Consider the following 27,578-nt stretch of genomic DNA (forward strand, 5'->3'; position numbering starts at 1 on the left):
ACGTGCTGAGCCCACAGAACTCTACGTAGCATTCTGTGGTTGTGCGAGCTAAGTAAATGCTACAAAGTACGCATGTGTCAACTTTTGGGTTAATTTCCAAAGCGGGCTGTTTTCGAGCTGATGAAGACGCACATTCGTAATATTAGGCTATTGTCCTAAACAGCAAAATAGCCCGCTAGTTTGAATTTTGGTCTGATGAAGACATGCCTAGAATGTCTTGCTTCCATACCCATGACTTTTCATGCCATCAACTCTATGGTTTAGTGCAGCATGCTCAAATCATGAACGATGATATCAAAGAGACACTGCACTAAGCACTGCAGTTTATAATGACTTGAAAAAATATTGAACAACTGGAAGTCAGCCAGTCTGACATTGTATACAACATAACAAAATCAAGCATAGCTCGAGATCTTATAATATACATTGTACCAGCTTATAAACTTGGCACCAATTTCAGACGGTCTTCCATGACGCAGAAGGCAGATTCATAGTGTATCTTTAATTATTAAATGATGTGTTTGTTGAAACAAGAGACTGATATGAATGTGTATATAGATTCAAATGAGTGCCAGTATGTTTTCCATATAAAGTCATGGCTTTGTGTTGATCTACCCATAATTTCCTCGTGGCCACTTCCTCATAACAAGCCAAATGAAAACAACGAAAGCAGACTCCCTCAAACAATAACATCTAGTCGACACTGGGAGTACTTCAAGCTGTTGCAGAAAAGAAAAAGAATGAAATGATTCAAATTTTCTCCTTACAGGTTCAAAGCATCTATTGTCAGATCTCCAAATTCCAGTAATGTTAGTATGTTAGATGTCTCAAGCCCTGTTTTAACAGACTGTACCGCAATAATGTCGCGACAACATCCACAGAACAAAATTTCTTGGCTTGGGCAATAAAACAGCAGGGGAGAGCGAAGGGTACCATTTTAACAGACACACACTGAAAACCTTCCGCATAGGTTTCCACAAAGGGGGTGTGTCTACTGATGTGACTACACTGCCCATCGGCCAGCGCTGCCTATCATTCTAGATTGTGCGCATTCAGGAAGGCAATGATGTAATAGTAAGCAAAATGTGGTTACAATCACTATCTCAATTCCATAGAGATCAGTGGTTACAATCCCATGCACATGGCACACGGCGTGTCAGGCATTCTCTATTTGCAATGTTGCACATGTTGGTTGAGTGTATCAAAGGAATGTTACCATGGTTACATCCTAATAAAAGGGTTGTTGGGGTAATGTCACAGTAATTACCCTAACTGGCTAGGGTGGAATTCGGCAAAATTTTTTCCCCAAAACGTCCAAGCAACGTGAGGACCGATTTAACGGGCAGGGTAAAAAAAAAAAAAGATTACTTGGATGCTACTCGAACTTTGTCGCAGTAACTTTAGCTCGAAAAGCTCTGTTAAAACGGGCTTTACGGACACTATTTTAGCCTTTTGGTGTGCTTTGAGTGTTGATTGGCACAGAAAACCACATAGCATTGCTATATAGTCCAAAATCCCTGGTACAGAAGGGGTTAACATTATGGCAGCTCAATTCAAGATACTGTTAATCATTGCTGACAGATCTGTAGATTGATGTTAAAGGGAAATTCCAGTCCAGTCAAAAATTATTCTCAAACAAAAGAGTAAAATAAGACAAGCACAATAGTGAAAATTTGAATGCCAAAGAAATGCATACAGAGTATCTCTTTGGCATTCATTATAAATATTCCAAATATCATTATATATTTTGCTTAAAAGAGATTCTCTAAAACGATGACTTTCAGTGTGTTGTATGGTGAGTTGAGTTGCACTGTGCTCATGCCAGCGATGGCATTGAATTACAATATTCATAAGGGAATAGAGCATTATTATTTGCTTCACATTCACAATATACATGATATTTATTCAATTGGTGATTCAGTCATTTATACGTTCATGGTTTATAAATGCATTCTGAAAGCTGAACCGGAGGAATACACCGAGCATCATATATCACAAAACATCAAGGCCTTTAACAGGAAGAAAACTAAACCATCTGACATTTAGACATGAAAGAGGATCTAGGGCATGAATTGCAATGTAAATTCACTATGGCATGCTCAAAGGCTCTTTCACAATAGAAACAGGAATTAAAGCATTGATACTTTTCTGCCTTGAGCATTCAGAGAAAGTCACCAGGGCCCTGTTGCATAAAAGTTGAGATCAAATGTAAGTCAGGAAATCAATCGTAAGTCTCTAAATACTCAATTCTGATTGGCTGAAACCTGACTTATATCTGATTTTCTGACTTATGTTTGATTGTATCTTTTTATGCAATGGCCAAGGACTGATTACTTTCTCATTGCTCAAGGAAGACCTCCAGATGATTTTTAGACTTTTGCATCTGAACATTTCAGTTTCAGAATTTAAAGTGACTGGGATGAGACACAAGACTGTTTTCAAAATTTATAACAAATCACAATGAACAAGGATGATGACACTGCAGCATCACATTTAAAGAATGCATGATTGGGTGCTCAAGGAAACAGAACAAAAGAAGAGAACATCTTCAAATTCTTAATCGGTGAACTTGTTCACAAGCAAGTGGCATTATAACTGAATTACATTGCTGTATTACTGGAACATGTGGGCCTCCCATGTCATCATCCTTGATCAGTGTAACAATCATGCTTTGGGATTTTCAGAGTACTGGTTTTCTGCTCAAGGACCACAATGAATTCCACAAATCTGTGCGTGGCACTATCAATTTATGTACTACCTGTTGTGAAATCATACAGTATCATTGTCTGGAATGCCCCTCTAAGCCACTGGTCACTGATACAGTACTCTCCTCATAATCGGGTATCGCTTAAATGGGTATTCCGTTTAATTGGGTAGTAATGTCAAAATCAGTTCCAATGCACGTTAAAATTACCTGATAATCGGGTTGCCTCTTCGCATAAATGGGTAAATAATTTCTTCTAGTCTAATTTCTACCCACACTTTATTGCAAATATAAGGCTTTAAGAAATCAAGAATGTCAAATTTTCCTCGGCTAATTGCAGTCTCTGCTTAATTTGCAAAGAAGACCGATCATTTGGGGAGTGATTAAACATGAAAACACAATAAGAGTCATGTACCATACAGTACTTGCCACACGTAAACGAACATTGCACATGTAGCTGCAAAGGCACTCACTGTTGAATAGACAGACGGGAGTTGAACACACTTGCTCTCCTCCCTATAGCTCACCCGCTACAACATTCACAATACGGAAGTTTGCAACGAAAATCAGGCCATGCACCAGCTAGATAATTTTGCTTTCCTCCAGTCACTTCTTGAAAAGTAACCCGACATTCTACGTGACTAGTGCACGCAAATAGACGTTTTCATTTCGGAAAACGTCTGCGTGTTAGGCCAAAAAAAAAAAATTGTTGCATTGGCGTAACATGAGATTTTCAAATAGGGTCGGTCGGGCGGATTTTTTTTTTTTTTTTTTTTTTTTTTTTGCTACCTGCATTTTACGAGTAAAACTAGTGCTCAGCTCAGTAAACAGTTACAACTGCTGCACCGAATGTGCTGTGTTCATCTATTCTACAAATCATTTATGAGGCCGATATTACTGGAATTATACCCCTTCACAGAATTTAAAGATGTTGAAATCCCTATCCTGAATGTTTTCACTTCATATTTTACTATTTTGACTTAGATAAGATAGATGCAAATTGACCCATATGTATGATCTTTTCATCGCAAACGGCGATCTCTATTACAGTCCCACATATACAGATTCGTGTAAGTTCTCCACACAAGAAACCTATGGCAAAACTGTGCACAATACATCGCAGTCTGAATGCTACGTATACACTGAATAAATCTTGTTAGAGTACGTGTCCGTGTTGGAAACAGATGACATACTGATCAAGGAAGGCTTATGCGAGGCGCTAGATCTCTCCCTCGTACATCCGATATCCCCAGAGCCGTTTCCACTTCTGGGTTTGTGCGATCGTGATCGCAATCAACAAGATATTTGATATCGATAGCAAAAAAAAATATAAAAAAAAAATAATAATAAAAAAACATGGGGTCGGCGGAATTTTTCAGGGTCGGGCGGGTTACGCCAATGCAACAATTTTTTTTTTTTTTGGCCTTAGCGAGGAGTCTCTAATCAAACGACAAAGTTTTCTGAAGACATATTTGTCCATCAAAACCAGTGTAAATCATTGTAAGGTTTGTATAATGGGCAGTGCAAGCACACGTGTTAAGCATACAATATAAGTATTTGGTGCAGTGTACAATGCATGAACATACACATAGTGTTTGTCAATAGATGAGACATGTTCTTCTGTTAATCGGGTACTCCGCTTAATCGGGTAAGAAACGCTCTGCCTGAGCCCACCCGATTATGCGGAGAGTACTGTATTAGTATTTGACACACACCTCTCAGATGCCACAAAATGAGAACCCATGTGTAAGCTCTGGTTTAGACTAAAGGGAGGGCATGAAAGAGAAACCTTCTAACTCTGGGATATATTTGAGTCATCCCACATGATGATGACGTATTCAATTTTACGAAGGCAATATCACAGCCGTGAATATTCTGTTAGGTGTAATATCTATCATGAGTCATTTAATTTTCTACACCACAAGATGTGCAATGCCATCAGCCAGAAATAAATTGATTGACAATATACTGACATTTCCCTCTTCAAAATTTATTTATCTATTATTATTATTATTATCATTTTTTTTTTGGGGGGGGGGGCTTAAATGCATTATTTCAAAATCGATCTTTTGTGCTTTCTTTGGCAGTTTTGGTCATTCAAGTGTTCATTTCTGTGTTATCTCATATTCTGTGTTTAACCATGTATAAATATGTTCAATGCTTCAGTATGAGTGTATATAGCTCATTTTTTCTGTATAACTGCAGTATTTCTTTTAAAAAACCCCCACTGAACAAGACTATCTTGCTTTATTCTTTCAAACCAAATAAAATATATCACTAAATGGAAGATAGGATGAATACAATATGAATCCATTGGAGGCATGAAGCAAAAGTTTAAGACATGATATGTAGGAAATTAAAAGCTTTATTCATGGGATCTCAAAAAGATTCAATATTCTAAGACATACCAGCACTGGGATGACAAATTTACATCATATCACCGTGATTTTGATGAAACTCACTTGGTGGCTTTAATTTTACTTCTTTCACATCTATGACAGCTTTCTCTGTGTAAGATACATCTTGAGTTGGGTGACATTCCCTTCATGTGTGTGTACCAATCGGCTTTGCAGAGTTGTGAAAGGAAACATCAAATCACCAAACTGGCTGCCTAGAGGGCGCCCTTCCAACATTTCAGTTCTTTGACATTGACCCTCCTGCTAGTTACATTCCAACCACGGTTGTTTATTGTTTCTTCCTTTCATTTTTTTTTTTTTTTTAAACCCAGCTTCATGGAGAAGACAGACCAGAACACAGAGCTCAATTTGTTGTATTATATTTTCCTATTAATGACATGATGTGGTTTTTGATACCCTGGAATACCAAATAGAAATCTGCCATTTTGTTGAATTACTTTTTTAGCACTGTACCCTGAATTAACAAAAAATGAGTGAAGCAATTTCTTCTCTCTTTTTTTTTTTTGCACTTTATGCAAAATTTTGTTACACTTACATGCTATTGTACAAAAGACTCTATGAATTCCTTTTATGGATCTTGGTCTTCCCAATGTAACTTGGAAATTGGATTCTGTTCATCATCAAAATAAAAAAGTCATCATTCTTCCCTTAAATTCTGTTTTCCTTTCATCAGATGATTTGATGAGGGAATGACTCCACTTTAACTTGCACACATGGCACCTGGAGGAGTTGAGTCTTTGACAATATAAACTAGCATCACATATATCAGGCTATCACGTAGAAGGCATACAGGCATGAACAGGTGAGGCCAAGGAAAGTGCAGTAACTGCATCTAAGCTTGAGCTTGAGCTTGCAATCATCGAAGCCAGATCACCAATATATATCAGCTTTGACAGCATTTTCTTTTTTGTTTTGTTTTGATAAACATACAACAGGGATTTGATAGGCACAAAATGAAAGAATGGCATATTTCGTATTATCTGAAAAAAAACAACAACAACAACACACGAACCACAACATGGCTGCCTTCGGCCAGTAAAGCATAATGCTTCTTGGTTTCTAAAATTACTTATAATTTGTCTGTCACTGGTTGTCAAAATCACCCACTAAGTTTCGAATAAATCATCATTTTGTCACTTGAACTCCACCACACAGCCACTGTATTGGAACTGAAGTGCAAGTTACACTTTATGTAGCAGGGAGAAGAGAGGGCAAAAGTGAGCTCAGCATGCTGGTGGATTACGTAATGCATTTTTCAGCAACAAATATTATTCATTAATGTAGTTTCCACGGCTGCTCAAATATTTTTGAATACCAGAAGGCTGCATTTTGTTGTGATTTGTCTTCTTTCAGTGAGGTGATATTTGCTATAAAATTTCAATTTTGCAAGAATATATGATGAAAAATGAATCTTGTCAAATGTCTCATCCCGTTTAAAGGCATTATTTACCAATTGCAGATGAAACAAAAACCTAGCATTAGTGCTTTAAAATAGTTCCAAAATGTGACTTAGGGATAGAAAATACTACTGTCAAAATCAGAATCCGTATTAATGATGTTAAATATTGTTAAATATACGAAATGTGAACAAAAGTTATAATAGAAATGTTTCAAGACTAAACTGTCTATAGTTATGGTTTATTGAGAAAAATACTGATATCTCCGTATATTTTAGGCTATATTGCAAAAATTTTAAATGGTAGGATGTTTTGTAGTACAACAAACCTACACATATGCATCAAATGTGATATCTTGAAAAAATTTTAAATCACTGCTCCCAAAGGTAAACTGGACCTTTAAGCAGGAATAATATGTCATGGAAATATTGCCACTATGGTATACCATTTGATCAGTCTTCCAGTTTATCGGAGTTCCAATGAAATGGCAGCAACTGTACATCTACTGTCTAATTTTCACTGAAAGGGGATTCTATATTTGCTATAAATTAAACCATGACTGTATACGGATGGAAACATTTTTACTATAACCATTCTTCACATTTTGTATATTTAACAATACTTAACACGGATTATACTGGTTCAAATTTTTACGTTGGTTGCTTCTATCCCTAACTCACATTTTAGAACCATTTTGAAGCACTAATGCTGGGCTTTTGTTTCATCTGCAAATGGTAAATTTTGCCTTTGATGTACATTTTTGTTCCCCTCTACAGGAAAAAGCACAAAACAGATAAAGCAACTTGTATTCATCAAACATGATAGTTTTATTGCCAGGGAGTGTGACATGCATCTTATAAACAAGGTATGAGAACTACATTTTGGCCATTCCTTTCTGATATACTACTACAGACTCAGCGACGATCCTCAGAACATTGCTCAAATGTAATACAATAACCCTTGTCCATTTATCAAATCATGATGCATGCCATAACTAATAGTCCCATTAACATTTCAAGTAGGTGATCACGTCATGATGTATAAGCCACAATAAATCATCCTTTCGACATTTTAAGCGCCGAACCAGAAGTCTAAGCACAGGCGAGGACAGAAAGCAATTGAAACGACAAAACTACAGGAATACAACCAAAACAGAATAAGAACCTATTAGGCAAGATACCTCATGGCTCGTTCTTGCAGAATATGAATTGCAAACAACATCTGATATTAAAGAATGGCCAAAGTATGTCGGAAATTGTTTCAGCGCCATCTGTGGGATCATTCCGTAACCGACTAACGGTTGATCACAGTGGCTAGTCACTTTATTCATATTTGTTACGTGCTTGTAAATATCTGTAAATAAACTGTATTATAATGTAAATAACACAGTCTGCAAGAATCTTCAGCCTATTGAAGGAGGCAGACTTAACCAGAAGAAGAAGAAGAAGAGAGAAGAAGAAGAAGAAGAAGAAGAAGAAGAAGAAGAAGAAGAAGAAGAAGAAGAAGAAGAAGAAGAAGAAGAAGAAGAAGAAGTAGAAGTATTACTGAGTAGGTCCCTGGAAGAGAAATATCCATGGAGTAGAACACACTGATAAACTGGCTGACTGCATGGATTGAAACAAGAATTCCAATACATGCTCTGGAGAAGGTAGTGACATGCTAGCATGTTTATACTCTATGCATATTTCGATAACAAACATAGACTGTTACAGCCAGCAGAACATTAACTGGCAAGACAACAAGTAGCAATTGATGAAATCTATGCGAGTTGTGTCTCACACACGTGTAGGTTCGCCTTCTATGTCATTTTAAAGGGTGTGTACAGTTCTGGTCGGGGTGAGGATTTAGCATTTAACGTTTTGCGAGATATTCAGAAACCACTCTATGAGATGTCAAAGAGCATGCAATTCTAAGGGGCATCAAAAGTTTATTTGATGAAAATCGGTTTTGAAATGGCTGAGATATCCAAAAACAAGGTGAAACAAAGAGATCCTAATAAAAGACGTGGCCAGTCGCCTTTTATTATTATCATCACTTTTTTGGATATCTCAGCAATTTGAAAACCAATTTTCATCAAATAAACGTCGAATCGAGTCGTTCTTGAAATTACATGTTCTTTCATATTGCATAAGAGGTTTCTCATTATCTTACTTAGGAATGTCCAAAAACATGAATCCCCACCGCAACCAGTACTGTACAGTCCCTTTAAGACTGCACAGATGGTAATAAAATAGAAATGAGCAGGGCAGAACTGCTTTTCTTATATGCAGATCCACATACATTTGTAGCTAGATGGAAAGCATCGAAGCAGTTTTAAGGGTAATGAGTGTGAGCAGAATATCGTATGTACAGCCCAATTAAGCTCAGGCTTCTCATCTGTCTAAAACAGTTTCCTCTTCAAACGTAATAAATCTTCACATTGCTCCCGCGTGCTTATAAATCACTCGGCAATCACATTCCGGCTTCCATTATTGTGATCATTCACCTGCTCATATACATGAAGTATATTTCCTTTATATCATTAGGTCACATACCCTTCAAATCAAGCAGGTGATATTATTAAACTTCCATACATATGCCACATAATTCATAGCAAGTATAATTTTTCAAGAATCAGGATTTTTCTGACATTTTCTCAAGTGGTTATATTTGGGATCATGGAATAATACAGTAGTGATCGGAGAAATGTACTTGTGTCCTTTGCATTCATGTTAGGATCACACTTCACATTTTTGCATGGTGTTAAATTCACAAATGGTACTGTACTCGCAAAAATAAATCCTGACGAAATATAAGGCAGAGTGCTTGGGTGAGTCTAAACAAGGGAATACTCTTTCTCTATCTATTAAAGAATCTGTATCCATCATCTTTGAAACTTTAGAGACACATCCTTTCATATATATATATATATATATATATATATATATATATATATATATATATCTCAAAATTGACTTAATTGGTATCAGGTAATTTCCATTGATTCACTTTGTGGTTATTGAGCTAAAAACACTTTGTAGGCCATATTTTGTGAATTGTTTTAAAACTGATATTTAATAGCAAACTTAAAGTAAACAAAACAAATGCCTCCCACATAACAAATGCAATGTTGGACTGCCTCCAAGATGGAAACTTCCCAAGTTGTGCTTCTCAAAAGAGTGATAACAAATTTCCTTAGTTGCTGCGGTTTGCCACTGCAGATCTACCAACTCGGGAAACCGACATACTTGTCAAAACTCTTGAAACATTATGCTCACAAAACATTCAAGCAGTAGTTCTGGGATGCCAACCATGAAAACAGCATTGCAGTATTCCCAGTGCAAAAAGCACATATTTTATGTGGAAAAATCAGGGATTTCTCATTTTCCATAAACCCTGCAAAATATTTCACCCCTCTCCCACATTTACCATGGAACCTGGGGGGGGGGGGGGGGAGGCAAAACAACATAAAATATGGCAGAAAATGAGCAGCTGGCATCCCTGGTATTCTTTTCTTGTGTGTACTTCCATTGTGTCCTGCATGAGGTAATTACTCTGAACCTATTATCACTGTTTTTATGTGTATGACCTTTACCACTTTTTATGGCTGCATTGGTATCGATAGGGTAATGAACTACACCTCCATACACATCTGTAGGACTCACCTTTTCTGAAGTGGATTCATTGATAAAAACAGGATCGCCTGTGACTGTCTGTTCTATTCTCCAGCCCTGGGGTACATCGTCCTGTGAGGGCGCTGTTGTAGTTGGACTGTGTGGCTGTAATGACAAGAGGAAAATCAAAATTTCATAATCAAAATTCAAATATTAAAATAATGATTAAAATATCATGACATGATTGGCAGCTCAAGAGCAGAACAAAATGCACAAATCGCTATAACAGCAATATCAAATAAGAAAGTTTTTTATGTAGCATATTTCCAGTATGATACCAAATAACTTTGCAATTGTTACATACATTTGTACTTCATCATATTAGTTTTACAGTCGCATACTACATACATCAAACAAAATTATTATACACACAAAATATCATCTAAAGTAAAGTCTTTTCTACTTTCAAAATTAACTGATCTTATTCAGGAAGATATGAAATTACCTCTGTACACTTTGTTGATTCATCAAAAAATTTTAACCATCATGAAAAGCATTTGAAATGAAAACTTACCAAACCAACGCATCATTTACTCCATATACTGTACATAAAATATAGTTATATAAGACTTGTTTTTCATTTCTTAGAGAGACCAAAATGCATTGCCTAGTTTTTCTATTACCGGTACCATTTTTCACGTGCAATCTCTAAGAGTATAATTCCCATTTCACTTTTAACATATGTGTGACATAATTTCTGAATTGCCTATAACATCTTTATATTGATTTTATTTTATCCAACACTTTTTATAAAATCTTTTGAGGGGGAAAAAAAAAATCAAAGGTCATCCACACTTCCTCACTTTTCTTTCAACATGAATACCATTTACACTGAAAGCAATTATTTGTTATCCTTACATCCAGTAGGATTCATTTTAAATCCTATATCATTTCTACTGATAAGTGCAAACTGTCAAGAGAAATATTCACCACAAGTCCAAACATTTCTCAGTGAATAAACAAATAAAAACAGTATGATGATTACTGTGGTATACAATTCTATTCCTGGTGCTCTTGTTTCTTAGAACTGTGAATTTTAACAACAGGAAATGTACTGAGTACACCATACAATATTTGGCAAGGTATAATACATTTGTATTTTGCGGAAAAGGGACTGGCGCAATGTAGGTCAATCTAACTAGTGATTAAATTCATGATCAACAGCACCAGAGATGGCACAGGAGATAAGTATAACTTGTATCTATCTTTTCGGGAGAAAAGTTTGGGATTTTCCCACCTTAGAAATGATAACAACAGTGCATTTGAGCTTGGATGGCAACATTTTTATGAGTTGTTCATTTTGTGAACATCACTCCTTTCATGAAATATGTGAAGATACAAATACTGCAAAACATACAACAAATACTTGTACTTTGATTGCTTTTGGGTATAGACGGTAACAATGCATATTATTGAAATACAGATGTAGGCTCAAAGATTTCTTCTCAATTACAAGAAGCTAGACAAATGATTCAATAGGTGGTGCTACACTGGACAAATTACATTGTTACTATCATCACATAAGCTGATATAGTATAACTCTGAAGTCTAGCACCAAAAATCATGTCAAAGAGCACAATTGGGAGATACAACTGCAAATCTTACAATAAAATGAACTGTGATATGATAGCAGTCAAACTCCACACAGAGTAGTACATAAATGTAGCATATGCCTACAGCGGGATATCTGGTCCTCATAATATTCACAGGAATGTCAATTTATTTGCCATACAATTCAGTGCAAACATTACGCATTCACACATCAGTGCGCAAGTTTAAGGAAGTCCTAAACAACATAATTGTTTTGTGGCCAGCTGCCACGATCCATTATATCGTATTCATACAGAAAATGTGAAGAGTTGCACTGCATACTTGAAATACTGAAAGATGGGTATCTGCTACGATGCAACGGTCTTTAAATTGACAGTACTGCTAATAAATGAGCAGGGTGACTCCAATTTGTTTCAGCCTGTGCAAATGTTCACATGCTGCACACATACACTCCATGATTATCACCTCTGTGACTAGGCTGTTAAAATCAAATACAACAAATGTTTCAGATAAAGAAAGTTTGACTTTAATACATGTAGAAACAAACATGTAGAGATGCAATTTCTGAGGAAAATGCCTTTGACTGGTTCCTCAGTGTAGATTCATAACATTTGACCTGGCAAAAGCCTCTTGCATATCTCTTGGACTAGCTATTTATCTCAAGGAAAAAAGGCAGTTATTACAGTGTCGACCATTCACTCTAGATTCTACCTCCCAGATGCAGGCCAAACCTACTTTGGGCAACATGTTTTGGGATATTATAGGAAAATTTCTGTCTTGAAGGATCTTTGCCAAGAATCTTCCACCGCATTTGATTTTTATCCAATATTTCCTTACAGACAAGGAAAGGAAAAGGGGAAAGAAAAAAGTTAAAAGAACATTAAATATTCATGTACACACAGTCTCTTTTATCAACATTCATATCAGCTGCTGGAAAACTTGGCATACAAATGCTGTCCTGATATGTAGTGCCAGCGCGTAATATATTGGGTCATGTACCCATAACCATTGAGGAAATGCCGCGAGCTATCAAACAATATTGAACATTATTGGTTCCCCCAGTTAGTCACCTCGTGACGCACCATCTATGATTAAGCGGATTTGTGCAGTACCGATTCCTCATCAGTGGGAGCTACAATGTACATGTTATTCATCAGCCTCATTTGGTCTCATTCTTTTGAGGTGCATGTCTGTTTGTTAGCGCATACGCCGACACTCTGCTTTTCATTGTTTTGAGCCGAAGACAAATGCCCTGAGCAACAGGAGATTGTCGCAGTTCAAAATACCACGAACCATCTATATCACATCATCATTTGCAACAAATATCTGCGATCGAACTGGTTTGGGGAAATATGCAGTAATCATTTACTAATCTAGTCCATCTACATGTGTTTGGTGATCATCAAATTCTGTCACTGTCAGCATACCCTATCTTTTATGTAAACGTAAAAACTGGAAGTACATATGACATGAGCAGACAAATGTAATTCACACAGAAGCACATTTCATTGACAATTTTCCAAAAAATATTTGTGCTAAACTCTTTGGCTAACAATAAATAAGACTAGACGTATGACCAATCTTGCAAATCTGATATATCTGTTTGTTGAGCCAAATTCCAACAAAACGGTCAAACAATGAATTTATGAAACACTGGCCTCATGCGCGTAATCTATGCCGGTAAACATCCTCCCAAAATGAAACCATGCCTCGCACTATTACAAAGGCGACCTTTGCAACAAACAGGATTACGGACAACGGTTTCTCCCTGCGACCACTTCCATTTCGTATGCCAAATGCATCCACTCTAACAGTTGCACTTTGCTGCAGGATATCATCAATGGGGAAAAGTCCATCCTGCGGCTTTGCATAGCCAAAAAAACAAAGCAAAACAAAATAAGACAAAAAGAAAACAAAAATACCCACAGAGATAACGGAACGCACATGGCAGCTGTTCTGCACACACAGTCCACGAGAACACAACCACTACAATTTTTGCATAGTGTGCCTTCAGTCCGTACACAATAACAATGGCATAGGGCAGCCTCAAAAATGAGGTCAAATTGAGTTTGTTTTCCATACACAAAATTTATACTGATACATGAAAATTCACTTGAAATTGCAAAAAATCCCTTTAAGTTGTTTTTTTTTTCCTTTTAAATTTCACAGTTCCTACAAATGTACCTTGTTTTCACAAACATTTCTATCAATCAAAAATCACACAATGCAACTGATAGGTATTAAAAGGTTGAATACATCACAACAAAATTTGTAAGCAGCAAACTGCCAAATCAATTGCACAAGGGTATAAGGTTGGCAAAACAACATTGTAACATTCCCGACATCAGTAGTGTAAAAATGATGAGCTCAAACATCGAAATCTTTAGTGTCATTACAGGTATACATGTATTAAGACCTTAGACCTCCCAGAGCAAGTGTCTTCACCTGCTCTCTTCTGGGACATATAAATACATTGTAATGTAGCCATCTCACTGCACTTGGAAAATTACCTAAGCTCTGTCATCGCAGTCTTACTAGTTTCAGTTATGAAACACAAGAGGTTTCTCATAAAAATAGCTTCTCTTCTAAACAAATTCATTCTATAATACTGTGAAGGCAAACATTGCTCAGACGGTTCATAATGAAATGTTGCAGATCTTTAAAGCTGTGGTCTGCAAAAGTAATTTCCTCATACATTATGCGCTTAATTCCAACACAAACGTACAAGCAAGACTATATATAATACAACAAGTTTTGTCTTCCCGCAACAGCTACTGAACTATGCCTGAATAATTTCCAGTTGGTTCCTGTCTTGACAGAGATGCTATAGACACCTCACTGTTGCCAGGCTGATAACTATCGAACTCGTCTGGGATGGGACATTTATTTTTTTTTTCATTCATTTGATTATTTATTTATTCATTTATTTGTATTTATTATTTTTATTTTTGATTTATTTTTCTTTGGAGGGGGGGGGGGGTACTAGCTACTTCTCTCTCTTTTCTGCAAAGGAAGTGTTAAACACATTCCAGGAAGTTGTGTGGTCAGATGCAGCAAAATGCATAATGTAACAGAGCAATTCTTGGTTAAAATTATGTCAATGACAAATCCTATCGTATCTTTGTCCTTGATGGTGATATAAAATGCTAGTGTGTTTGTTAAACAGATGTGTATGTATATCTTGTCCCAAAGAGTCGCCATGATCATTCTCTGCAAAATCGTTTGGTACAAGCATACTCTCAAATTTGCTGCATGAGAAGTGCACACATACAACTCCCAAAGTTTTAGCACAGAAAAAAAGCTAATTTTGAGCATTTCATTTATGTACATTGCAGGGTGCTACATAACTTTTTTAACCACTTGCCCCGTCGGGCAAGCAGATTGTCAAATTTGCTGCAAAACACTTGCCTGAAGAGTAATTTTGCTTGCCCGAAAAGAAAGTCCAAAATATAAGGAAGTAGAATAGAAAATCATGTGTACGTCAAGGGCTTGATAAAACACAATCATTTGAATAAACAGGGCATTCTGATATATTGATTCTCAAAACAATGGAGTAACAAACTTGGTCCAATCAAGTGTTGCTGTTGCATTGCATTGCTTCATGTAAGTTTTGGAAAGTTGCTGAAATGAAATATGAATTGGCTTGTCCAATTCTAGCAAGCATTTGTTCTCATTGTTCAAAAACACTTGCCCGAATTTGATTTTCGCTTGCCCCGGGCAATTGGGCAAGTGCTTATGTAGCACCCTGCATTGGCTTCGAAATATCATTTTCCTGTCATTATAATCATTATCTGTGTAATCACTGTTGTCATTACTAGTAGTATTGTAACAATTAGCATTACTATCATTACTACACCTTCATTTTTGTACAATCATCATAATCACTATACTGCCATTAAATTATCATCACTGGCAATAGGGCCATGGAGGCAGCCCTGAGGTGAAGGGGTGGGGGGGGGGGGGGACTGTGAAATGACCATTTCACCATTTCCCTTAATAAACAAACATGATGCTACATCATTATGGTCTCTTGATACTTGTTTCTATGCATCACAATATGATGAGAAGATGATATGGAATGGAACGATGGAAAAAAACAAAAAACAAAACAGCATTTGTTGACCTCCTCAACAAGCCATAAAAGGTATTAGTTACAAGAGTTGTACATTGAACGATGGCATTTGCAATAATCTTATCCCATTACCTGCCAGTACAATCATGATGGTTAAAAATCAAAGCTGAAGGAGTTACCCCTTACTCCAGAGCATGCACCATAAAAGCTATACTAGCTAGCTGATAAACAGTCAGGATTGATAAAGCTATGAATTACCCCTCCATTGCCCCCATACATACAAATGTATGCACTTCAAACGCATCATAGGATCACTCTGTTTGATGTCATATTTATGTACTAAATGACTACACAGCAAGTCACTCAGACAATTGAACACATACAATCTGTTGCTATCAGCATACATGTACTTTCTGAATATAAAATGTGCTGAAGTTAATTTATAACTGCATGATGTACAGTAGAAAAATTATGTATCCTCTATGTGTAATCTTTACATTCTGCAGAGCAATGAAACCATATTGTATTGATAATATGCCAGTCATATGAAACCAGGAAGATCTCACGACACTCAGCCCAATGGCATATTGATGTAAAATATTAGGTCTCTCTCACTCTCTGCCCCTCCCGCTCTCATGCCGTAAGATTTGAACATTTCAGCATGGAAAGCTGTCTGAATACATACAGTAGTGTACAGTGGACTGTCACATCAATATGTGACAGTATCAGTGTAATGCACTTGTCATTTTATAAAGTGTACAGTATCTTTGGTGGGCTCTTTTTATTGGGCACTTATGGGGCTCTTAGGGGCGGGTATCAGCATACCTACAAGTTGTAGTTGTTCTTTGTATTCGCTATGAATATCAATGTCTCACATGGCTTAATTTTAACATTCTGTGCTGTAAAAGAGCTGAACATACTGCCCTTCTTGAATAAGAGAGTGAATGTAACATGTTCATACAGTTTGGCAATAGGAGGTATTCTGTGAAAATGAACCAACTTATGAAATTAATCCTAGACTTAAAATAGAGCAATGAGAACAATGATATCTTTGCATAAATTCAAACAAATTGACATTTGTATTCTAGGACCAATGCAGCAAAAAGATATTCAACAACCATCTATGATTCAGATTTTGCTAATTTAGCTGCTTTGTCACTTACTTCCTTCTGCAAAAACAAGGGTGGTAAACCCCTGACCTTGTACTGCATATTATCTTATCACTCTAACTCGGGCTCTTATGTCACTTCCAACATTTTGTCACTTAATCTTTCAAATGGTCTTGAAGAACTACCTTTTTTTCCCCATAACTTTGCATTCTAACTACCTAAAGCAATATTCACAACTGCATCTAACAATAATGAATGCTCCCTGTTTACAGTGTACAATTACTAAATAGTCCACACTCCTTCTTCACTTCATCATGCTCAGTTTTATGTAAACATTTGTCTGTGGTCTGAATATTAGTGCATGGGGCCAGAGAATAAACAGTGCATTAGGCTGCGTTCACATAGAAGTATTCGGTATTCGGTATTCGGTATTCGCTATTCGCTATTCGGTATTTGGGCACCGAATACACCGCCACCCGCACCGTCAACTCACCATCCCATGCAGTGAGGATTTCTTCCTCCTACATCCCAGCAAATCTTATTAACAATTTCTAAACTGCATCAGAATGTCAGTCTACATGCTTATTTTTGCTAAAGGGCAAATCCAGACCAAAAGTGTCATGATTTCATAAACGAGAGATGGTATACGCTGCAAGAAAATCGAACAAGCTCGATTCCCACTTTGCTATACTTTTCGCAGCTATTCGGTACTTTCGAATAGTGCCCTCTTATGTGAACCGGTGTGAGGAAATCCTATTGTTCGATTCAAGCTATTCGCGTGCCCCCGAAAAACGAGCCCGAATACCCGAATAGTATACTTCTATGTGAACACAGCCTTAGATTTACTAGGCAAGAGCTAGCACGAAGCTCTTTCAACCAAAAACATGACTGGGCATACTTGTAAAAAAAAAGAAGAAAGCACTGCAAGCATGCATGACAAACTCGAGCACATGGTATGAGATATTGTAGGTGTGCACACAGCAAAACTCATTGTGTAAACTCACTGTGCAAGTATGTCACATACCAAGAAGCAATTGTGTCAGTGCATCGGTGGTACACTGTAGGCCTATTGTGATACATACAGGCGGTATTAGCTGACACTGTAGTGACAGGGTCAATTTGAGGTCACAGCAGAAGGTGCTTGAAGGAACATGAAGGGAAAGTGTTTCACGTAGATCCAGCACAGACTCTTCTCAAATCAAAGAGTAACTATCTCTCATAACTAATAGTACATTAGGCCTAGCTTGATACTTTTAATACACAATTTTTATAAGCTATTGTGTCTGTTTCTGGTTTCATTAAATATAAAAGGTTGATTTCTGAATAATGCAGAGACTCCAACCCGAAGCACCTTCTGATCGGGAGATTCTCCCGCCTGAAACCCCTAGCAAACGGGAGACTCCAAGTTTATGTGTGCGAAGTGCGAAGTTCCTAGGGTTACAGATGCTCTCTGGTGCTATCTAAGGCTTATTCTTGCAACATACGATAGCAATAAGTAAGAAATACTTTCCAACGGGAGACATTGAGCCAGGGCGGGAGAAATTAAATCTCAAACGGGAGAACGGGAGATTTTGCAAAATTGGGTTTTCGGCGGGAGATCTCCCGTCGAAAACGGGAGAGTTGGAGTCTCTGATAATGTGTAATTTCAATAATGTAAACACGCAGAACTGAAAGGATATTTCTGTTGATGATCACTTATGTTTGTAAGTACTAACATGGATATACAAAAGTGGGACTGATAGCTTTTTGTTTCCTTTCAATTGAAAATGTCAAAATGTTGATTTTCATGTAATTTTCTTTGCAAACTATCATCATTAGTTTTGAACCAAAGGGTATTAACAGTGAACCCTTAAATTAATTATCAAGATTAATTTGTTCTCAACTTCTGTGACAATGCAAAACAACGCAAAACTTGAAGTTTTTCAGTTGGTAGGGAGTTATGTAGAATCTACACAGTTAGAATTTCAATAGAATTCTTGTTTCTGATTTCCTTTTTAGTGTATAGGCCCTACACAGAGACAATGATCATGAGATGAAATGATGCCCGCTTACCGTGCTACCACCTTGTCGTGTCTGGCCCTTTTGCCCCAAGCTGGATTGATCGTAGCCCCCTTTGAAAGTGGTCCCTGAGCCTTCAGGTAGCCTGACTGCCCAGTTGTTCCGTGTAACCGACGGCTGGCTCTGGTTCTGATCCCCATGGTTCCAGCTAGACTCTCGACTCGGTGGGTACTGTGATGAAATCATAAGGAGAAGGAAGAGAAATATTACACCCCTTTCAGTAACTCATGCATTTTTGGCCAGCTCCTGGTCCGAGCTAATTTGGCCTGCGTCAAGCAGTAAAAATTGCGTTCAGTAACTATAGCAGAGCCGTGCTACATTTATGATGACCCATTCACAAACTCAGCCACGTAAGGTACAATTACCATGGTAACTGAGGGCACGGAGGGCACGGCCAGGTAAATATGACCTTGGACCATGCAAGGAATTTTGGCCGAGCCTGGCGCTGCTATCATTCAGAAACTCTTTGATCGGCACCAGACCCCAAGCCTGGCCCGCGCATGGTGCTAGCTTCAGCAGCACCAAAATAGCCCGCTCCTGGCGCGGGCCACTTTGGCCCGACCCATTCATAAACTCAAAATTTTACAACTTACGGTGTAGCTTGAGCCTGGCCCGAGCCAGAGGAATTACTGAAAGGGTATTAGACTTCTATATCAAGAAGAGTGAGGACAGCATGTGCCCTTTTGCAACTAAAGTGTTTCTTCGACAAACATTGCCTACACTCAATCATGCAGTGTGACGGAAAGCTCCAAACAGACTTTGATTTAGTAACAGATCATAAAGTAAACAAAACTACAAAACTTTTTCTAGAATATGCACTGAAAAGTCTGTCAATGTATTGCACACAGAAATGTGTAGTGAAAATGGTATCATTGTTTTGACGATGGTAATGAAATGATGATTGTAAGAATAACAATGATTACCAAATACCTCACACATTTTCATAACATCACTTAAGTACACTTCTGATTCCTAAAATCTAAATTCTTTCAATACCATAGTTTTGTGGTATATATTTTTCCCAAAACCTCTGTATAAATATGCAAAGCCTACAATAATTACAAGGTAATGTCCAGGATGCAACTTCAGTTACAAAAGTGTGATGTCTGCTTGCATACAGTACTGCAATGAATACGGCAGACTCTGCACTATCTGTGATCATGCTGAGAGCCCAGGCAGGACCAGAAGTTTCATCAAACTGTATTCTCTTAATATTAAAACAAATTCTCTGTTGATGCACAACTGGTAAGTGTAAACTTATACATAAAAAAAAAAAAAAATCACAATATCTGTATATGGGTCATTCCATGGGGTTGGGTCTTCTCTAGATTTTCATGTTGTGTAGGGAATAAAAGTCATATTCTGAAAAATTTATCAAATAATTGTCCGTGGTTTGCAGTTATTCTTGGAGAGAAATGTGTGAAGAATTATTTGATGAAAAAAAAACAAGCCTGTGTACAAATGTATTTTGTCTATGACTGTTTCACTCATGATGTCCCATGGTTTTTTGTGGTTTATGTTGTGACATAAATATATGCCATTTTCATGGCAATGTAAAACAGGAATGTACAACCTTTCAGCATTATGCCTATCATAATTAAGAGAGGCAAGGTGACTTCTACAAAGACTATAAGGCACATAAACATTTGTAACAAAATAAGAACACCAGAGCATCTTCAAGCAACCTCATACCTATGTTACAAACGATGTCCATGGCAATTTTTGTTGTAACATAGGTATAGCATGGTTTTACATACACTTCCAATCATAATATGATTAGAAACTTTATTTCTATAATGAGATTTATATTTCAGGAGTATTCTTATCCAAAAATTAGCATCAAAATCCTCAAAATAAACGAGAAAATACGGAACATATCACTGTACTTCAGTGCGATGTCCGGCCTCTTCGTGTAACGTAGGTAAGGAAAGACGCTCTCGCGATAAAAAGAAGAGCTACTAACTTCAGCAATCGTATTCATGTCACTGGCAGTCCTCCCCCAATGGCAGAAAAACTACTCACAGCCAATATACACCTACCTGGACAGCGCAAGATCTGTTTTTCTGCCGTTGTCCATGTAACGTAGGTACAGGAGTTTTAATGTTTCTGGTGTCAATTGGTAAGCTTTTACGCTATTTTATGAAAATAATAACATTTGTCATATTCTGTAACTCTATTAGAGGAAAAAAAACGACATCTATACCTCTGAACTGGCCAAAAATACTGTGGACGATGATACTGTAGTCCCACATACTGAGATATTTGTTACAGGTTCATGTTCATAATTTTGATTGCCAAATTTTCCGTCTATGCCGGTCTCTGCAAAAGGAGCATATATTCCTCTCTTAGAAAACCATACAAAAGTATATCAGTGTATCTTCACTGCAATATAAAATCGTTTTACCTCCCGATTATTGTGAATTTTTGGACTCTTTTGTCATTAGGTATCTACCAAGGTAGACGTGCTAGAGTTAGTATTAATCACTATATACTAGTTGGAAAACGTAGATGTCCAGACTGCATCTGAACTAGAGAAATAGAGTTTGCCTTATTTTGCTGGTGATATTGAGGGAACTAGGAGCTGTGAAATTCTTTCTTTAACAGATTTACTTTAAAAATGTCAATGTTTTCCTTCCAAGATTTCACTGACCTGTTAGATGCTCTGATGAAGTTGTTAACATTTCACAAAGATTCACCATTTCCATTCCATGTTCACCCAAGTGTGAAGTCTCAAAGCTAAAATGCCAGTGTCCTATTCAGTTTGGGTGGGTAGTGGGTAGGAAAGGCTTCAATAAAATTATGAACCCCAATCAAAATTGGACTATTATTGCTCTACACTATCATTCAAAAAGAGGGCGACAATTTCGATGGGGGATGAATATAAAATAGGGCCTAGTATTATTTTGGGAGTCTATTAAGGACCATAACCGTAACCGTAACCCTGACCCTAGCCCTAACCTTAGCTAGGACACTGGGGGCAGCAACCTGCCCTTCCTACAGTGTAGCTTGCATCTGAAAACAAGTTTTTAGCATAGAGTATGAAAATGATATTTTCCTATGTTTTGCATGCTATATTATTATTATTAATATTTACATCATTTTAAGCATAACCCATTTTTTTTTTCAATTTTGGTGGGAGGTACACATGGAACTCTAGCTAATGGGTATGCCAAGAGGTAGAAATGTAAGCAAAATTGTTAAAATTATTTAATTCCATTCATAAACACACAGATACATCAACAGGAATATATAGTCAACCCCGACAAAAAAAATTTTTTTATTTTTTTTATTCTATTTCTCTTTACACCTTTTGTTCAGTTTGTCGGTGAATCTGCCATGGCTCCTCCTCTACCACCGCTACATGTTAAACTACATGAAAGAGTGAAAAGGACACATCCACAGCACTCCACAAACAGAGAGGAAGCCGACAAAGCAACACCCAAGAAGAGCGAATGTAACAAACTAGACAAGAAGAAAACTGCACAGAGGGAAAATGGACAGAAGAAAAACAAAAATCGAGGGCTAAATGGACATTGGACAAAAGAGCAGAAATTAATTTCAAACAAAGAACATGGAGAAGACAAGAAGACTTGTCTGATTTCTCTTTATTAGTTTTCTTAGTTAGTTGACAACTAGTTGATGATGTTGTTAGTGTATATTAGGTCAAATTGTGTAAAGCTTCACTTTCTTCTTCTTCTTCTGATTAAGTCTGCCTTCTTTCATATCAGAGTTACAAAGAATTGAAGTCTGTGTAACATAGGTATTGTTCCACAGGTGTGCAGTAGATATAATTCCAAAGAACTGTTACAATAGTGTTATTTGTGGGAACATACATAAAGTCTATATGTGTAGGTTTTAACATCTCGCACCACAATAAAGGAAATCAGTTGATATGTCGTAGTGTACCTATGTTACAAAGACATACTGTCTGTGTAACATAGGTAGTACACCGTGGGCGAGGTTGTTGTCTGAAAACCCCTGATTATAACAATAAAATCATGTTTTCACTTGAATACCCATACAAATCACTTGCTTCAATTGTGGTGCTTTTAAGAATATTGTCATTGTGTCACTCTTGATGAAAAAGTTAAACCTTTGATTGAAATTGTTAATGGTTTGTAGAAAAAAACATGTTAATAAAAGTGGCTTGCAGTTGACATCAGAACATACAATCTTACTAATAATGATCTCATGCGCCTGTTAAATAACATGTTGATGTGCTATGGACGAAAAAAACGTGGATGTGTTCATTGTTATCATTTCAGAACACAAAATGATGAAGGATGTCAACAAATGAAGTCCGTGTAACATAGGTATTTTGCCATACCTGTTTACCCATGCTGACTGAAAGTGTGCGAAGTAATAAACAGATTTCTAGTGGAATATGTTGAAGAATGGGAGTAACAAATCAGGGGGAAAGAGGAAATTTCAATTTACCCAACTTGAATTTTCAACTTGTATGTCACAATTTCAGTCCCAACCCCATGGAATTACCCATATCATCAATAGGCTCCTACAAATGTACATTTGTCATCTAAATTATATATTGGTCATACTCATGAATACTGTAGGGATGCTGAGCCCTACATGTACATGTATACTGCCTGCTTCCTTTTTCAGTGTACAACTGTAGGGTATTGTAAACAAGTTTGGGAAATCAGTACAATTCTGTTCCTATATAACTGTCCCTCCCCCCCCCCCCCCAACAAAAAAAAAAACTAGAAATGTCGCTATGGCGACTGATGCCTCCGCCATAATGCATGATTCTCCCAATAGGTGTATAGTACAATGTCTTCACAATGTGTGATGACAGTTTCACATAACTGGCAAAATATCGAAATAACAGGTTTGTCAGAAATATCCTGAATGTTCACTTTCCATGAACTGGGTTTGCTATAATTGTCTATTAAAGAGTGCAGGTACACATATTTGAGGAATTGAAAATTTTTACTTGACTTCTGACCGACCTTATTATAAGTTTATGCATTGAGTATAATTTTCAAGGTATGAAGAAAGAGTGTAATTACAGTACAAAATATATATTTTTTTCATTTAAAACTGACCTTTGACCCTTAACCTTTGACCTTTGACCTTCTGGCTAGAAATTTCCAAGAGAATCTCCATTAAGTAATACATGTATATATATTACACTTTAAAACTAATATTAGTGAAAGCTGCTTTATCTAGTGTTGAGTTATCATGTAAACAGATAAATTTTAGGATTTGACCTTGATCTTTGACCTTTGACCTCTGTCCGATTTCACTGAAACACTAATCAAGTAATTGTCCCATCATACATCATCCTCCAACAAAGTTTGGTGAAATTTGCTCCATCCAGTCTTGAGTAATCGCGTAAACGGATACAATTTCATGATTTGACCTTGACCCTTGACCTTTGACCTTAGCCGATTTCACCCAAAATCTAATCAAATCATTGCCCCATCATACTTCATACTTGGACCAAGTTTGGTAAAATTTCAGTCAATATTACTCAAGTTATCGCGTAAACGAAAGCGGACGGACGTACGTACGGACGTACAGACGGACGGACAACCCGAAAACATAATGCCTCCGGCACCACTTCGTGGCGGAGGCATAATAAATCATTTATTAAGCGCAGAAACTATGTCTATATATTCTACTGCGCTTCAAGAGCTCTTAAATTCCTATGTTGCACAATGCTGCATGGGAAGTACAAGAAGAAATAGACCCATGCTAAAACAAAAAAGTTTTCACTTTTGATTTAAAAAAACTTTTGATTTAAAACTATCTGAAGTCTGACATTTCCGAATGTCTAATGGTAATCTATTCCACAACCTAGGGGCTGCACAAGAAAATGATCGGTCACCTAAGGTAACTTTTGTTTTGATTTGGGGTATCTGCAATATCAATCTATCATTTGTACTGCGGAGATTATGGCTATGAGTCTGAGATTTAAAGTTCAATATAAAGTCACTGATATAACTAGGGGCCTGACCATTCAGAGCTTTATAAACCAACATCAACATCTTGAAATCAATTCTTTGGCGAATGGGCAGCCAGTGCAATTCCTTTAAAAGTGGTGTAACATGAGCAAATCTTGGGAGATTACAAATCAATCTTGCACATGTGTTTTGGACCCGCTGCAACTTAACTATCTGTGAATCTGGTAATCCGTACAACAGACTGTTACAATAGTCTAATTTGCTTATAACACATGCGTGGACAATAATCTTCATGCTTTCCTGATCAAAATATTTACGGATGCGTCTCAAATTATATATCATATAATATGCTGATTTACATACACTAATAACCTGAGATTCCATATTCAAATGGGTATCAAAAAACACCCCCAAGTTTCTCACATTATTGGATGGTTTTATAACAGTATCAATTTTGCAATCAAAGAGAGGATTCTTTTGCAGGTATGGTGGCTATTGAAAGAATATCTTAATCGTTATGAGCCACAGGCTTGATTAGAGATTTTGCATGCCTGCTTGCCCACAACTCCCAAACAGTCTACATTATAGGATCTCCTAATTGTCCTTTTCACACAAAACTTACACCAAAAGAGGCAACCTTGAATGTCACTGTACTGCACACTTACAGTATATACCAAAAGAAACTTTGCGTTAATCAACATTAACGTTTCATTAACGCAAGCGGTTTCACCTGGATCGTTAGTAACGCAAAGTAACGATCGGGAAAATTAACGTTTGTAGTAACGATGAGTAACGATGAGTAACGATGAGTAACGATCCCTCACGCAAATTAACGATGTTTCGTTAAAATTAACGATAGGTAACGCAAGAACTCACACGAGATTTTGGTTTTGAAACGAGACCTGGTGAAAGGACGACGTAGCCCCTGCCGAGTGTAGCGATTTAGCGGAGTCTTTTCGCGAATCGAATCACGATTTCGCGAATGGTTTATTTGCGACCGGCGTCACCAAAAACGCACGCCGGGCCACCAAAAAAGCCGGATGTTTGCCTTCAGTTTTGAAAATGAACAGCGGTAACTATCGGCTCCGTAAGCTGCTAGAATAAATGTCAGATGTTTGCTCTTAATTTTGGAAATGAATAACGGCAATATTCGACTCCGTATTATACAAAAATAAATGTCGGATGTTTGCTCATACTTTTGGAAATGAATAATGGTAAGATTCAGCTCCGTACGGTGCTGAAATTAATGTCAGATATTTGATTTTGCGTTCGGAAATGAATAGGGATAAATTAGGCTCCGGAAGATGCTGAAATAAATGTCGAATGTTTGCTTTGACGGTCGGATATAAATGATAACGAATTTCAACTCCGTATACGATGATGAAATAAATGCCGGAAGTTTACTTTTACGTTCGAAAGTAAATAATAATAATATTTAGCTCTGGAAGATGCTATAAAGTAAATATCGAATTATCCCTTTGGCGTTCGGAAATGAATAACAATAATAATAAACTTTGTACAACGACAAGATAAATGTTGGATGTTTGCTTTTACTTTCGAAAGTGAATAGCAATAACATTCGGCTCCAGAAGATGCTGAAATAAATGTCAGATGATTGTTTTTACGTTCGGAAGTGAATAACAGTAATATTTTGCTCCATACGATGCTAAATAACTGTCGGATGTTTGCTTTTAAATTTCGAAATGAACAACAGTAACATTTAACTGCGTTTGATGGTGAAAGTTAATGTTTGCTTTGACGTTCGGAAATGAATATATAAACAATAGTATTCAACTCCGTCCGATGATAAATAAATGTCTGATGTTTACTTTTATGTTCGAAAGTAAATAGCAATAACAATCAGCTCCGGAAGATGCTAAAATAAATGTTGAATGTTTGCTTTGGCGTTCGGAAATGAATAACAATAGTATTCAACTCAGTACTATGATGAAATAATTGCTGGATGTTCGCTTTTACGTTCAAAAGTAAATGGCAATAACATTCAGCTCCGGAAGATACTAAAATATATGTCGAATGATCCCTTTGACGTTCGGAAATGAATAACAATGACATTCAGCTCCGTACGACGATGAAATGCCGAATGTTCGCTTTTACGTTCGAAAGTAAATAGTGCTCAATAACATTCGGCTTCGGAAGATGCCAAAATAAATGTCAGATGATTGCTTTCGACGTTCGGAAGTGACAAGTAGTAACAATCTGCTCCATAATTAAGATGCTAAAATAAATATCAGACATTTGCTATAAATTTAACATTTCGAAATGAATAACAATAACATTCAGTTGCGTTTGATGGTAAATTTAATGTCGGATGACGTTTGAATGTGAAAAACAGTATAACATTCGGCTCCGTACGATGCTGAAATATGTCAGATGATTCATTTCACTTTCGGAAGTGGACAGAAGTAACATTCGGCTCCTTCGATCATAAAGTAAATGTCGGGTGTTTGCTTTTGAATTTGGAGATGAATAACGGTAATATTCTGCTCTGTACGATGCTAAAATAAGTAACAGATTGTTGCTTGTACATTTGGAAATTATAAACGGTATCAATCGGCTCAGTTAGATGATAAAATAGAGCGGATGTTTGCTTTCACGTTCGGAAATGAATAAGGATGATATTCAGGTCCGTAAGATGATAGAATGAATGCCGGTTGCTTGGTTTTACATTTGAA

The 27,578-nt window shown here is 37.0% G+C and overlaps 1 protein-coding gene across 1 annotated transcript in view; it reads right to left on the minus strand.

Moving 5' to 3' along the window:
* LOC139728581 (rho GTPase-activating protein 15-like) overlaps positions 1-27,578 on the minus strand; it is a 102,257-nt gene that overhangs the window by 48,514 nt on the left and 26,165 nt on the right. Inside the window, exons 2-3 of the mRNA XM_071639518.1 lie at positions 18,956-19,132; positions 10,163-10,276 (exon numbers count right to left, since the gene is read on the minus strand). Coding sequence (XP_071495619.1) covers positions 10,163-10,276; positions 18,956-19,132 — 291 coding nt within the window. The remainder of the gene's footprint in view (positions 1-10,162; positions 10,277-18,955; positions 19,133-27,578) is intronic.

This window comes from Diadema antillarum, unplaced genomic scaffold (assembly GCF_040938485.1).
Source record: "Diadema antillarum isolate AM-2024a unplaced genomic scaffold, OU_Dant_1.0 seq00000183_RagTag, whole genome shotgun sequence".
NCBI lineage: Eukaryota > Metazoa > Echinodermata > Echinoidea > Diadematoida > Diadematidae > Diadema > Diadema antillarum.